Below are 14,833 nucleotides of genomic sequence, written 5' to 3'. Positions count from 1 at the left end.
GCAGCTGCTGCTGACCGCCTAGAGACCCGTGGGGAGAAGCTTTCTAGGCTCCATCATCTGTAGAGAACGACAGAGTCCTTTGTCGTCCCTAACTTTCCTCACCATGACACATTTCTGTTGAGAAACCAAGAACTACTGCCAACTACCACTAGTCCAGCTCACTGACTTAGTGGTAGTGTCCGCCCTGGGACTGGGAGACTGGGGTTCAAGTCCTGGTCGGGTCATAACAAAGACTTGAAAAATGGGATCCAGTGCGTCCCTGCTTGACACTCGGCTTGAAGAGGTTGGGTTAGGGGTTAAACCACGGAAGGTTCCCGAGCACGGCCACAGCCGCAGCTCACCGCTCCCCCCGGGGATGGGTCAGATATGGAGAACAACTAACGGGACTTTAACTTTTAATGTCACATGGCTTCAGCTCTGGTAGGAAGCCTGGGTGGTTTCTCAGTGAAGCTTCTGCTACAAGATGATGTCAACGAGCTTTTTCATCTGGTGTCATGTCTCCTTTGATGATGAAACCATATCCTCTGGTGATGAATCTGACTTTCGGAGTGAGTCACTAAGCTCCAGTCTTCTCTGTGTTGCCCTGCAGGTGTTCTTCAGAGCGGGGACTCTGTCCAGGTTGGAGGAGCAGCGTGATGTCCAGACCAGGAGGAACATCTCTCTGTTCCAGGCTTCCTGCAGAGGACATCTGGCCAGACAGGCCTTTAAGAAGAGGAAGGTAGGACAGCTGCACTTAGACGGACGGTAGCACGGTTTTACTCTTGTCTGCATGCAGCTAAAACACTCCTAAAGTGTTGACTAGATATGTGCAAAGTTCCTGTTTCATGGGCTTTATTCCTGATGCAACAGAAGATTTCCTCCTATTGGACTTGTACTAGCTTCCAGCGTTCCCCAGTTCCTCGTTGGTTTCAGTACGAAATGTGTTGCTTATAAAATACATTAATCACAATCTGTATTTTTTCCTGTGTGTTCCTGTCGGACAGATCCAAGATCTTGCTATCCGCTGCATTCAGAAGAACATTAAGAAGAATCATGGTGTCAAAGACTGGCCGTGGTGGAAGCTCTTCACCACGGTCAGGCCTCTGATCGAGGTTCAGCTGACCGAGGAGCAGATACGTGGCAAAGATGTGAGTTAGCACATCCTCTGGTCAGACAGGGTGTGTTGATCAGTGAGAACCATCGACATATATACTGGACGATTAGTGCCCATAGGCTCCAATTATACGTTTTGTACCAAAACGGGAGGTGGCCACCACCGCCATTTTGACCGTGTCACAGGTTCCGTCAAGCCCAGAAAATTCCAAAAAAGGGAAAAGAGGTGGAGCTGAGGGTGGGGCTGTAAGGCTGGGATCAACTGACAACACCCGTTGAACTGAAGCGCTGTAGCTACAAGCTAGCACGGAGGTAGGAGCTAAGCTAATGGAGGAGCTACCTAGCTACAGCCGGAGTTAACTGTGCACAACACCGGAGCTTCTGAGTCACAGATGCGCCGGGCTGACCGCTGGGTAAAACCGGGTGGAACCCAGAGGTCTCCGAGACCTCCACAAGCCGGCAGCCGTGCAGCAGACAGGCGCCGCTGCGGTCAGAGATGCACCGAGCTGCAGCTGAGGAGAGGGGACCATACCGTTAGTGGGAACCCAGCTCCACCAACATGTTATATTTCAACCCATTTTCTAAAGTGCAGCATTATGTTAAATGCACTGGGTTTTACCCTATTACATTTAAATGTCATGGTTAAACAGTACATGTTAACATCTAAGCTCAGCTCAGCAGTGACCTAAAATACATAAATATTATTTTACTTACCGAAAAAATGAAGTGGAGACTCCTTGGACGCTCTATTAGTGCAATTAATGCCACAGCAAGTCATTTTGTCCAACTATTGCACAAAAAATATCCAAACAAGAATACACACACACAGAGACTCAAAATCCTGGAGCAGTTTCCAGGCCAGACCGAGGCTCTACTGAGGCCTTTCCCCGGAGCTAGCTCTGTGGTCACGTGGGTCTGATGCTCATTAATTATACAGAATTTTAGGCTTTTAATACACTTAAACAGAAGAGTGAGAAAAAGATTCACCCCCCTCAGAGTTGTCATGAGTGTAAACTAGATCATTTAAACCTAAAACATGTTCTGGTACCAGGCTGTAAACATGTTTATTTCTGCTGTGAAATTGGTATTTTTAACATGGGAGTCAATGAGGATTTGCTCGCTTCTGACACCAGCCCCTAGTGGATGAGGGTGGAACTGCAATTTATTTCACTTCCGCGTTGGCCTCAATTTCTGCCCTGCATTGTGGGGCCTTAGAACACACAGGTTCTGTTTGTCATTATTGACCGTGTGTGTGTGTGTGTGTGTGTATGTGTGTGTGTGTGTGTGTGTGTGTGTGTGTGTGTGTGTGTGTGTGTGTGTGTGTGTGTGTGTGTGTGTGTGTGTGTGTGTGTGTGTGTGTCAGGAGGAGATTCAGCAGCTGAAGCAGAAGTTGGAAAAGGTGGAGAAGGAGAGGAATGAGCTGAGACTCAACACTGACCACCTTGAGAACCGGGTAAACACACACACACACACACACACACACACGCGCACACACACACGCACACACACACACACACACACACACACACACACACACACACACACACCAGATCCTCTCTCTGTCTGTTGCCTTCCTCAGAGCTGGGACGTGTCTCAGCTCTGGAGGAGTAGAAGGTAAACAAAGGCTTTTCTGTACGACTGCTGCCAGCTAAAGTGCATCAAATCCAATGTTCACACACACACACACACACACACACACACACACACACACACACACACACACACACACACACACACACACACACACACACATACGGCCCATATCTGATTTTTCTATGACAGTCTGAACAACACAGATCCGATGTTTTCAAATCCGACCCATGTCACTTTCATATGTGGTACAGATTCCTGTACATATCCGATGTTTTTGAAAGCGACTGCAGTCTGAGCGGTCATATTGCATTAAATCCGTCTCCTACCTCACTGAGTCAGTGGATGTGAGCATCGTGTGTTGATGCTCCTGAGGAGAAGCGCTGACAGAAGGATTCAGTAGTCTGTCTGGACATCCTGTTTTAAGTTTTGGGTTAGGGTTAGTAAAAAAGAGCCTGAGAACGGGAGTGGAGGTGCTGCTGGAGCGAAGCGTCTCACCGGTCTCAGTCTCCATGAAGGGAGGGAGAGCGGGTCTCCGTGAATTAACTTAATACCGGAACATTTTTGGTGAATATTAAGTTGGGAAGACGGCGGGAACAAGGAGTAAATTAGTTCAGTGTTTAAAACCGTTTCCAGACTAAAACGGGAGGCTGGTGTGTGTGTGTGTGTGTGTGTGTGTGTGTGTGTGTGTGTTTTCAGATCTCAGAGCTGTCATCAGAGCTGACTGATGAGCGGAACACTGGGGAGTCGGCCTCCCAGCTGCTGGAGGCTGAGACGTCTGAGAGAGTCCGTCTGGAGAAGGACTTGAAGGATCTGCAGGTAAAACGATAAATCTCTGCTGTGTAGCTTCATGCAGCGTTCGTTGCAGTCAGATTCTTTTCATTTCCCTACAAATGGTTTTTAATGTAAAGGCTTGGTGGACTGTTCCTTAGGAAATGTGGAGCTCTAAAACATGTCAACTGTATTTGGTGACATTTTTAAAGATGTGGTTCTCTGAAAACCCTTTTTTATTATAATCGGTCTCTCTGGGCTTTTCATGCAGGCCTCACATGAAATAGTCTCCTACACCTATCTTCTGCAGTAGCTTCAGATAGAAAACAGAAGGTGAAACTCTAGGATAGAAAATCCTGACAGATCTACGTCACACTGTCTACATTCATGGACTCACCCATCTGGACTCACGACGGGGAAGGCTGTTGTCGGTTTAGCGTCCAGGGAATGGCAGAGAACGTATCAGCTAGCAGAAGCTAACCATTAGCATTAGCATCTCCACCACACAGCAGAACTCCTTCAGGCTTGTGTTATTTGTGCAGATAACACATCAACGTCGCAGAGCAAACATAGTCAGTGGTAGAGTCGTGTTGCTGTTAGCCAATCAGAGATGAGCTGTCCAAACATCAGGAAATAATGGTCCAAGTCTTGTCGTCTGATGTAGCGTTCTGCTTGTTCCTGAAACAGGAGCGTCTGAGCTTTTTCCCCCCAGAGTTCAACTTGCAAGTCATTGATTCCTACTAGAGACCGCTGCTAATGTATAGATGAAACAAGTGTCCCACACCTTAAGTTTAGATTATTTTCCCTGAAACTGAAGCCAGTTTGAAAACTAAATCATTACAAGAGTCAACAACAGCTTCAGGAATCCAATATTTGGGGTGACTAGATGTCCTGCATCTTGATAGGTGGGTTTACCAAAACGTTCTATATAGCTAATAACTGAAAAGCAGCAGAGGCCCTCACTCTAGAGCTGGGGTGGGCAATCCTGGTCCTCGAGGGCCGCTATCCAGCAGGTTTTAGTGGTTTTACTGCTCCAACACACCTGATTCCTGGATGAATCACCTGTTCAGCAGCTCATCAGGCTCTGCAGCAGCCTGTTAATCACCAGCAGATTCAAACCAGGTGTGCTTAAGCAGAGAAACAACTAAAACCTGCAGGATAGCGGCCCTCGAGGACCAGGATTGCCTAACTTACGAAATAATTTTCCAGTGTGAGTCCACACTCATACCCAGCCGAAGTTTTTACCTAAAGTATATTTTCAATAACATGAGGAAAACATTATTTTAATGGAAAATGATTAAACAATCTTAGGCTGAGGTAGCAAACTCAAAATGCAATATTAAAAGTGCTAAACATTAAAAAAATGTATAATCTTTCAGTTTAGCCCCTTTAAAAGGTTTCTGAATGAACTTCGACTCCTGCACACAGCGTAGACATAGAAGAGTAGATGCCGCACCAACCGCTACTGCCTATGTTTGGCTGCATTTGCGGGTTCTATTTTTTATAAACTCTATGGTTAAAGAAGAAGAAGAAGAAAGTATCACGTCTATAGCGCCTCTCAAGATAAAAATCACGAGGCGCTTCACAAAAACAAAAAATGTAAAAATATAAAAAAGCATTTAGAAAATGTTTAAAAATATATTAAAATGAGCAAAAATAGACAATTGTGATTAAAAAAATTTAAGAAAGAGAGAGAGTGAACAGGAAAGAGGGAAATCAGTGGATCCTGAGGAAGGTGGAATAGGTGGAGAGAGAGAGAGAGAGAGAGAGAGAGAGAGAGAGAGAGAGAGAGAGAGAGAGAGAGAGAGAGAGAGAGAGAGAGAGAGAGAGAGAGAGAGAGAGAGAGAGAGAGAGAGAGAGAGAGAGAGAGAGAGAGAGAGAGAGAGAGAGAGAGAGAGAGAGAGAGAGAGAGAGAGAGAGAGAGAGAGAGAGAGAGAGAGAGAGAGAGAGAGAGAGAGAGAGAGATTAATAGCTCTTTTCCATCCATCATTGAAGTGGGGTCGTCGTGGTATTCTGGGTTGAACTGCTTGATCATCTCTTTGAAACCTTGATCGCCGACCATGGACAGGGTTCTCGTGTCTATGACCAACGTGTTCCTTGGTCAGGACATTAGCTTGCTGCTGTGTGCACGTGTTTGGCTTTGTGACGAAGAAGAAAATATCATTTCTATAGCGCCTCTCAAGATCAAAACCACGAGGCGCTTCACAAAAACAAAAAAATGTAAAAATATGAAAAAGCATTTAGAAAATGGTTAAAAATATATTTAAAATGAGCAAAAATAGACAATTGGGATAAAAAATGTTAAGAAAGAGAGAGAGTGAACAGGAAAGAGGGAAACCAGTGGATCCTGAGGAAGGTGGAATAGGTGGGGAGAGCAGAATAAAGAGAGAGAGGTGAAGAAGGTCATACAAAAGCCAGCTTGAACAAGTGAGTCTTCAGCTGCTTTTTAAAGGAGACCACTGAGTCCACTGACCTCAGGCTCAGGGGGAGAGAGGTCCAGAGTCTGGGGGCCACAGCAGCAGATGATCTGTCACCTTTGACCTTTAGCCTGGTGCTGCACAACCAGTAGGCTTTGGTCACTGGACCTCAGTGACCTGCTGGGGGTGTAGGGACTAAGAAGTTCACCAATGTAAGATGGTGCTTGTCCATGTAAGGCCCTATAGACCAGAACCAGGATCTTGAAATGAACCCTGAAGGTGACTGGCAGCCAGTGAAGCTGGAGGAGAAGCGGGGTGATGTGGGTGTGTTTGGAGGACTTGGTCAGAAGCCGAGCACAGGCGTTCTGAACCACCTGTAGACGGTTCAGGGAGGTTCTGCTCAGACACGTGAAAAGAGAGTTACAGTAGTCTAAGCGTGAGGAGATGAAGGTGTGGAGAACTGTCTCAAGTTCAGAGCGGGACAGAATGGGACTCAGCTTAGCAACGTTCCTGAGATGGAAGAAGGAAGAGCCAACAAGAGAACTGACATGAGAAACCAGGGTGAGAGCTGGGTCAAAGGTCACACCAAGATTCCTGACAGAAGGTTTGGTGTGGGAAGCAAGCTGACCAAGAGAGTCTCTGACTTTGGGAACCAGCTTGTCTGGGGCACAGATGAGGATCTCAGTCTTATCTTCATTCAGCTGAAGAAAGCTCCCACCATCCAGGTTTTGATAGAGTCTAAGCAGGTGTGTAACAGCTGCAGCTTAGACATCTCACGGGGCTTAAAGGAGATGTACAGTTGGATGTCATCTGCATAAAGAGGAAGTTTTAGCTAGGCGTTAGCTCCGGAAAAGCTCCATGGAGATCTGGGGCTAGAGCGACGAAAGAACGCGTTCATAAACCCGTTCACGCACGCACTCACTTTTATGTTCGTCAGGCAAAATACGAACGAGTTCAGTTCATGTTCACGGAAAAAACGAGGACTGGTACCCTGACTATGTTTTCCTTCTTGAAAAGTTTGGACACCACTGTCTTAAGCAGTCTCATCTCCACAGTCCGCTCAGTCCTGCGTGGTCGTTCTGTTCACGCTCTAACCTGCAGCATATGTTCCTGTCACCATATCAACCACGTGTCCTGTCTTGTCCATCAGGCCAAGTTCGACAGCATGAAGAAACAGATGGAGTCCATGGAGATGGAGGTGATGGAGGCTCGACTCATCAGGGCTTCTGAGCTGAACGGAGAGATGGACGATGATGACACAGGTCGGTGACACTCCTCCGCTCAGACCCGTCAGTGGAGCAGCTGTTCTGTCGGCACAACAGGACCTGGTTACCAGTCGGATGACAAGTTCCTGCTGGTTACCAGTCGGATGACAAGTTCCTGCTGGTTACCAGTCGGATGACAAGTTCCTGCTGGTTACCAGTCGGATGACAAGTTCCTGCTGGTTACCAGTCGGATGACAAGTCCCTGCTGGTTACCAGTCGGATGACAAGTTCCTGCTGGTTACCAGTCGGATGACAAGTTCCTGCTGGTTACCAGTCGGATGACAAGTCCCTGCTGGTTACCAGTCGGATGACAAGTCCCTGCTGGTGGTTACCAGTCGGATGACAAGTCCCTGCTGGTGGTTACCAGTCGGATGACAAGTCCCTGCTGGTTACCAGTCGGATGACAAGTCCCTGCTGGTTACCAGTCGGATGACAAGTCCCTGCTGGTTACCAGTCGGATGACAAGTCCCTGCTGGTTACCAGTCGGATGACAAGTCCCTGCTGGTGGTTACCAGTCGGATGACAAGTCCCTGCTGGTGGTTACCAGTCGGATGACAAGTCCCTGCTGGTGGTTACCAGTCGGATGACAAGTTCCTGCTGGTGGTTACCAGTCGGATGACAAGTCCCTGCTGGTTACCAGTCGGATGACAAGTCCCTGCTGGTTACCAGTCGGATGACAAGTCCCTGCTGGTGGTTACCAGTCGGATGACAAGTTCCTGCTGGTGGTTACCAGTCGGATGACAAGTTCCTGCTGGTGGTTACCAGTCGGATGACAAGTTCCTGCTGGTGGTTACCAGTCGGATGACAAGTTCCTGCTGGTGGTTACCAGTCGGATGACAAGTTCCTGCTGGTGGTTACCAGTCGGATGACAAGTTCCTGCTGGTGGTTACCAGTCGGATGACAAGTTCCTGCTGGTGGTTACCAGTCGGATGACAAGTTCCTGCTGGTGGTTACCAGTCGGATGACAAGTTCCTGCTGGTGGTTACCAGTCGGATGACAAGTTCCTGCTGGTGGTTACCAGTCGGATGACAAGTTCCTGCTGGTGGTTACCAGTCGGATGACAAGTTCCTGCTGGTGGTTACCAGTCGGATGACAAGTCCCTGCTGGTTACCAGTCGGATGACAAGTCCCTGCTGGTTACCAGTCGGATGACAAGTCCCTGCTGGTTACCAGTCGGATGACAAGTCCCTGCTGGTTACCAGTCGGATGACAAGTCCCTGCTGGTGGTTACCAGTCGGATGACAAGTCCCTGCTGGTGGTTACCAGTCGGATGACAAGTTCCTGCTGGTGGTTACCAGTCGGATGACAAGTCCCTGCTGGTGGTTACCAGTCGGATGACAAGTTCCTGCTGGTGGTTACCAGTCGGATGACAAGTTCCTGCTGGTGGTTACCAGTCGGATGACAAGTTCCTGCTGGTGGTTACCAGTCGGATGACAAGTCCCTGCTGGTTACCAGTCGGATGACAAGTCCCTGCTGGTTACCAGTCGGATGACAAGTCCCTGCTGGTTACCAGTCGGATGACAAGTTCCTGCTGGTTACCAGTCGGATGACAAGTTCCTGCTGGTGGTTACCAGTCGGATGACAAGTTCCTGCTGGTGGTTACCAGTCGGATGACAAGTTCCTGCTGGTGGTTACCAGTCGGATGACAAGTTCCTGCTGGTGGTTACCAGTCGGATGACAAGTCCCTGCTGGTGGTTACCAGTCGGATGACAAGTCCCTGCTGGTTACCAGTCGGATGACAAGTCCCTGCTGGTTACCAGTCGGATGACAAGTCCCTGCTGGTTACCAGTCGGATGACAAGTCCCTGCTGGTTACCAGTCGGATGACAAGTCCCTGCTGGTTACCAGTCGGATGACAAGTCCCTGCTGGTTACCAGTCGGATGACAAGTCCCTGCTGGTTACCAGTCCCTGCTGGTTACCAGTCGGATGACAAGTCCCTGCTGGTTACCAGTCGGATGACAAGTCCCTGCTGGTTACCAGTCGGATGACAAGTCCCTGCTGGTTACCAGTCGGATGACAAGTCCCTGCTGGTTACCAGTCGGAAGACAAGTCCCTGCTGGTTACCAGTCGGAAGACAAGTCCCTGCTGGTTACCAGTCGGAAGACAAGTTCCTGCTGGTTACCAGTCGGAAGACAAGTTCCTGCTGTATTACTGACAAAACATTTCTGAGAGTCCTGATTGGAAATAGGCAGCGGATGCCTGCTACATCCTCACAGCTGGTTTGCTGTCTCCTGGGTATGGGGGTGTGGGTGTGCAGGGTGCACGACTGCTGCGTGTCATCAGGACCGTGCACGCAGACACCTACTTATTCTGCTGCTTACAGGCATGCTTTTATAGTAGTAGACTCCTTTTGGCCGGGCAGGCTTCAGACGCCGCAGGTGTCGGATCCTTTAAGGATTTTGTCATTTCGTGAATCAAAAAGAGGAGTGATAGGCCTTTGAAGTGTTGGTGCAGGGACACAACTAAAACAGGCAGGTAGTGGCCCTGGAGGAACAGGAAGTAGTAGCCCTGTTACATGACTTTTATTTTAAGCCATACCTGTTCAGGATTGTTATTTTTACCACCAATCATGTATTTTGGGGTGTATTTACCAACATCTCAAAAGAAATCCCTGTATTGTCTCTTTAGCATTATTGAGATGCTGATGAAATGAAAGTAGTTGAATTATAAAGTAAAGTTTGCTGTTTCATTAAGACTGTCAGCACATCTGAACCCGTGTCGTGTTAAAGTCCTTTAAGCATCAGGAGGTGAATCGTTGGTTACGTATTGTAACCCCAGATTCTATGAGTCTAGTCGCATCCCTTAAGCGAGCTGCTATTGGAAGGGTGATCTCAGCATCAGCCAATCATGAAGAGCTTAAATGTACGCCCACCACGTGGGCACCCCTTGTGGGTTATATAAGTGGAGCGACTCCACTGCTCGCCTCTCTTAGTCCTAACAGAACCAGTGGGGCCAGTGGCTTAAGGGCTGCGACTAGACTCATAGAATCTGGGGTTACAATACGTAACCAACGTTCTATTTCGTCTAGTCTTAGCCCTTAAGCGAGCTGCTATTGGAATAATGCGCAGCTGGATGGGTTTACGCCACACTGGTTAGCTCAACCAATGGACACACCCAACATGTCTCCTTTTAGTGGGGGTAGCTCAGCCTCAGCCCAGGGCTTAAAAGGCTGAGGCAGCCAGAGAGAAGAGTGGGGTTCCCACTAAAAAATATCATCCACAAGAGGATGAAATTCATTCAAGCAGGGCTGATGAGGTGCCATAATGTGTTCACTCAGCCTGCTGAGGTCCAAGCACTGAACGAGTGATGGATCCTGAAGACACATCTCGTAAATAATAACGAGTAAAGGAACAGGGTGAAGCCCATGAAGCAGCCTGACAAATGGCTTCCATTGACACACCACTGTGGGGCGCCACAGAAGAGGAAATCCCTCTGGCTGAGTGAGCCCTGAGTGTCTCAGGAGGATCACGCCCTGATGATGTGTAAGCGAGTGAAATGGCGTCACATAGCCAGAGTCAAAGGCGCTGGGCCAACAGCGCGTGCCCAAGGGAAGACTCCCTGTAGTGCACAAATAGGCTTTGTGAGCGGCGAATCCCTGAAGTGCGTGACACATATCGTGCGAGCGCGCGCACCGGGCAGAGAAGATGGGAAGCCGCCTTCTCCTCAGAATTATGGGGAGGAGGAAAAAGTCCAGCCAATGAAATTGACCTGGATTTGAAGGAAGCATTAATGTTTTTGGGCACAAAGGCTGGGTTGGGGCATAAAACAGCAGACCCGCCATCTTTCCGGATCCTGAGGCATGCAGGAGCCACTGAGAGGGCGGTTTGGTCGCTCACTCTCGTGACTGATGCCAATGCCAGCAGCAAGGCAGTTGTAAGTGACAGGAACTTGAGTGAGACCTGGTCCAAGGGCTCAAATGGGGCTCCAGATAAGCCACGCAGAACCACCGTTAGATCCCACTGGGGAATTAGCGGACGGGACACAGGTCTGTTCCTTCTGACACCTTTTAGAAAACGTTTTGTGAGGGGATGATCGAAAACAAACCTATCACCAAAACCCTGATGACAGGATGAGATAGCTGCAGCATATGTTTTAATAGTGCTGAATGCGAGGCCCCTGTCCGTCCGTATCTGCAGAAACGATAGGACATCCGCCAGCTGGCAGGAGAGCGCTTGAACATTCCGCTCTGTGCCCCAGTTCTGGAAAGCTGTCCATTTAGCAGCGTAAGATGCAACGGTAAAGGGCACCCGCGCACTCTGAATCGTGGCGACCACATCATGCGGCAGCCCAGAAACCCCTAATCGAAACCGCTCAGCAGCCAGACCCACAGCCGATGGCTTATTTCCGGAGGATGTCTGATTATCCCATCCGCCCGGGGAGGGGCGTCCTCCCTTCGCGGGAGTCTCCACGGGGAGCCGGACAGTAGCGCTTGCTGGTCCGGAAGCCATGACGCGGACAAGCGTCTGGGAGCCACCAGAATTACCGAGAGCTGTTCTGACCGAACCCGGTCCAGGAGACGGGGCATCAGAGGGACTGGTGGAAACGCATAAAGGAGCGTTCGAAGCCCGGGCTGGTGTGAGAAGGCGTCCGCTCCGAGCGAGGTTTGGTCCCGGAGACTCAGGGAAACCCACAGGCGACACTGAGGGTTTTCGCGAGCCGTGAACAGATCCACACGGTTCCCCGAACCTTATCCAGATCTGTGATATCAGCGCGGGATGCAGACGCCAGTCAGAGTCGCGGGGACCCCCTCTCGACAGGATGTCTGCCGCTACATTCAGGATCCCCGGAATGTAGGTGGCACAGCAGGTGGACATGTGCCCAACACAGTAAATCTGTGGCTATGCGCAATAGAGGGGGGGATCGAACTCCCCCTTGGCGATTTATGCAGGCTGCCGCCACCTGGCTGTCTGTGTGAACTTCGACATGACGGCATCGAGAAGGGCAGCGAAGTGCATGAACACATTCCTCACTGTCATAAGCTCCAACACATTTATGTGCTCGTGCGTGTGGGAGGGCCAGCGATCTGCCGCCGTATGGGACAAGCACGTGCCCTCCACCCCAGACAGTGACGCATACGTAAACACGGATACGTGTGACGCAGGACGTCCGATGGGAATCCCGTGTGAGGGGATGCAGGGATTCCCCCAGTGAGCGAGGTCCCCGCCCACTGAGGGGGGAACCCTCAACATACGTCTCTTCTGACGTATCGGGTGTACCCGGAGGCAGATGAACCAACTTTGCAGGCGCCTCGAGTGCAACAACCCCAGCAGCACCACCGAGTGGGCTGCAGCCATCATGCCCAGAAGTCTCATGACTAACAGGGCTCTCACGATCTCGCGGAGTTGCACGCGGGAGATCACCGTGGTGAGATCTTCCGCTCTCACCGGCGACGAACGTGCTCTCATTAGAGAGGCGTTCAGCTCCACCCCGAGAAACATAATCGACTGGGATGGAAGAACGAAGTTCTTCCCCCAATTTATAGAAAACCTCAGGGTTGACAGATGCTCTGTTAACCTCCTGGTTTGCACTGACGCCCCGTCCTCGGACCGGGCGCATCGGAGCAGATCGTCCCGGTAAAATAAAACCCTCGTTTCCGCCGTGCAGTGGCTGCAGCGCGGTCTCCAGACATTTGGAGAAAGTGCGCTGGGCTAGCGAGTAGCCGAAAGGGAGGCATTCGTGCGCGCGTTCCGACAGCGGACGTGTGCTCGAGGTCACGTGAGCAACGTCTGAGGATTGGTTTCGCACCCTTACAGCCGTCGCTCGTACCGGAGAACTGGGAGCGACCCATGGAGGGCTGTGCTCGAAAGAGCGAGTGTGAAACAGCTGGAAGAGGCTGATCCGCACCGCAGAGCGTGGAGTCCATGAAGGACGAGTGGGAGCCGGGCCCGTGCACGGGAACGTCAAAGTGCCAGCGGATGGAGCCGCGCAATGTGCGCGCTTTGCGCGTGGTCGCGACAGTGCCATGACATCCCGTCCCACCCAACGTTGTGGGGGGAAGCGGGATGAGTCGGGCCTGGCCGTAGGCGGTGCGCAAATGGAGCGCACCCTTTTACAGCTAACCGTGTAACATGACCGAGTCCGACTGTGTGAACATGCAGATGTGCTGCAGTGCTTGGTGCGGGGAACATCATGTGTGAGGATTCGGCAGAAGGTTCTGCAGAGGACTGTAGGATTCTGCTCTCGATGTGACGTTTTTTGAGTTTTATTTCAAAACCAAATCAATTCACAGAGTTAACATTGCAGCCATAAGCACACACATTCCCCCCAACGAGTCGTTTTCGTGGTTGTTTTCGGCGAGGTTCCTGTGACTGCCAAGCTGTGTCTGCTGGCTCGTTCGGAACCGTTGGCCGCCAACTCCCTGGTCCCGCCTCAGCGGGAGGCCGGCTCCGCGGGGCGGGCCGTGCAGCTGGGCGCATGGAGTTTCCGCGCCGTTCGTCCCATCCTCTGGGGGAACGGCCGGAGTGCAGGCTGACCGAGAGTGGACCAGGTCTCGCACCGTGGCTGAAAGTTCAGCCGCTGAGCCCTCTAGATGATGCTCGTAAGATGGGGACCAAACAGAACGTCAGAGGTGATGTGGCCTTCCAGCATCTCTCTGTGCAGGTGTTCAGGAATGGAGGGCAGGGCCATGAGCCACAAGGCCGCTGGATAAGGGTCTGCCAGGCAGCAATGCGAGCAGAACCGGTGAGTACAGCAGCGCACAGATTGAGGATGGCATCAGCAGTTGTAGTAATGATTGTTTTTGACTCGACAGGAGCGTCAAGCTCCTCCACCATTTTGGAAACGCCAAAGGCGAGAAGGCGATGGTATTTCCTGCAGCGCCGGTCTGGAAGGCGCACTGGTGTGCGCGATCGGCGAGCCGCCTCAGCAGCTGGTCGTGCTTAGCGGGAACTGCTCGCGGTCCAGTGAGGTGGTTCTTGACGCCACACAGCTAGGTCAAGTCCGGCTCCAGTGGAGGAACGGATGGCCAGCCCAGGTCGGAGAAGCCCTCGACCTTGGTAATGGGCGCATATGTGAAAATTGGCGCCTCGAGCCTGGCATGCTCGGAAGCGGCGGACCAGCAGCTCATGGCAGCTGGGAAGCGCGGCCAGACGGGGTCTGGACAGCGCGTCTGTGTTGCCCCAAAAATTCCCGCCAATTCATCCGCCTCTGGGGAGCCGGTTCTGGAACGGCTAGCCGCTTGCGGGTCGCAGCAGCGGAGATGATGGCGGGCAGCTCCTGGAGCAGTGCTCTAACTGCTGGCAGGGAGGAGCGAGAAACCACTGGGGCAGAAGGACCCGCTGAGCGAGGCTCGTCGACCTCCATGTTGTACAGGAGGGAAAAAGGGCTATGGCAGCCAGCCTCGTGGTCGACCTCCGTGTTGTACAGGAGGGAAGGGCTATGGAAGCCAGCTTCGTCGTACTCCTCGCTGTCGATGACACCGTCCAATCGGTAGGAGCCAGCCGGCTCCTGGCCGACGTTGAAGAACCGTAACGCCTTGTCCAGCGAGTACGTGCCAGCCACCGGAATTTCCTCGTCGGTGGAGGGGGTGAAGTACTCGACCCGGCGGACCTTTTCAGCCACGGGCAGAGCGGTACAAAACAGGCACGAGGCCTGGGGGTCAAGGCCAGGCCAGCGTGGTGAGCCCCGAGACAGACCTCACACTTGGCGTGCAGGTCGCCGCTGGAAATGGAGCCCGTCTGGCAGGCCGGGCAGGTCCTGG

At 51.3% G+C, this 14,833-nt stretch overlaps 2 protein-coding genes across 11 annotated transcripts in view; both read left to right on the top strand.

Annotated features, from left to right (window-relative positions):
* The window catches only part of myo18ab (myosin XVIIIA b), a 159,102-nt gene that overhangs the window by 91,873 nt on the left and 52,396 nt on the right, over positions 1-14,833 (top strand). For all 10 annotated transcript variants that reach the window (XM_070543733.1, XM_054734261.2, XM_054734260.2 and 7 more), the window contains 5 exons: positions 590-718; positions 984-1,127; positions 2,456-2,545; positions 3,382-3,501; positions 7,021-7,132. In XM_070543733.1, the coding sequence (XP_070399834.1) occupies positions 590-718; positions 984-1,127; positions 2,456-2,545; positions 3,382-3,501; positions 7,021-7,132 (595 nt within the window). The remainder of the gene's footprint in view (positions 1-589; positions 719-983; positions 1,128-2,455; positions 2,546-3,381; positions 3,502-7,020; positions 7,133-14,833) is intronic.
* On the top strand, positions 13,538-14,801 carry LOC129154562 (uncharacterized). The gene is made up of 2 exons (XM_054734275.2): positions 13,538-13,815; positions 13,886-14,801. The coding sequence occupies exons 1-2, from the start codon at positions 13,549-13,551 to the stop codon at positions 14,564-14,566; spliced, it is 948 nt and encodes a 315-aa protein (XP_054590250.2). The 5' UTR covers positions 13,538-13,548; the 3' UTR covers positions 14,567-14,801.

The sequence above is a fragment of the Nothobranchius furzeri genome, chromosome 13 (assembly GCF_043380555.1).
Source record: "Nothobranchius furzeri strain GRZ-AD chromosome 13, NfurGRZ-RIMD1, whole genome shotgun sequence".
Lineage (NCBI taxonomy): Eukaryota > Metazoa > Chordata > Actinopteri > Cyprinodontiformes > Nothobranchiidae > Nothobranchius > Nothobranchius furzeri.
This window is presented reverse-complemented; position numbering and strand designations above follow the sequence as displayed.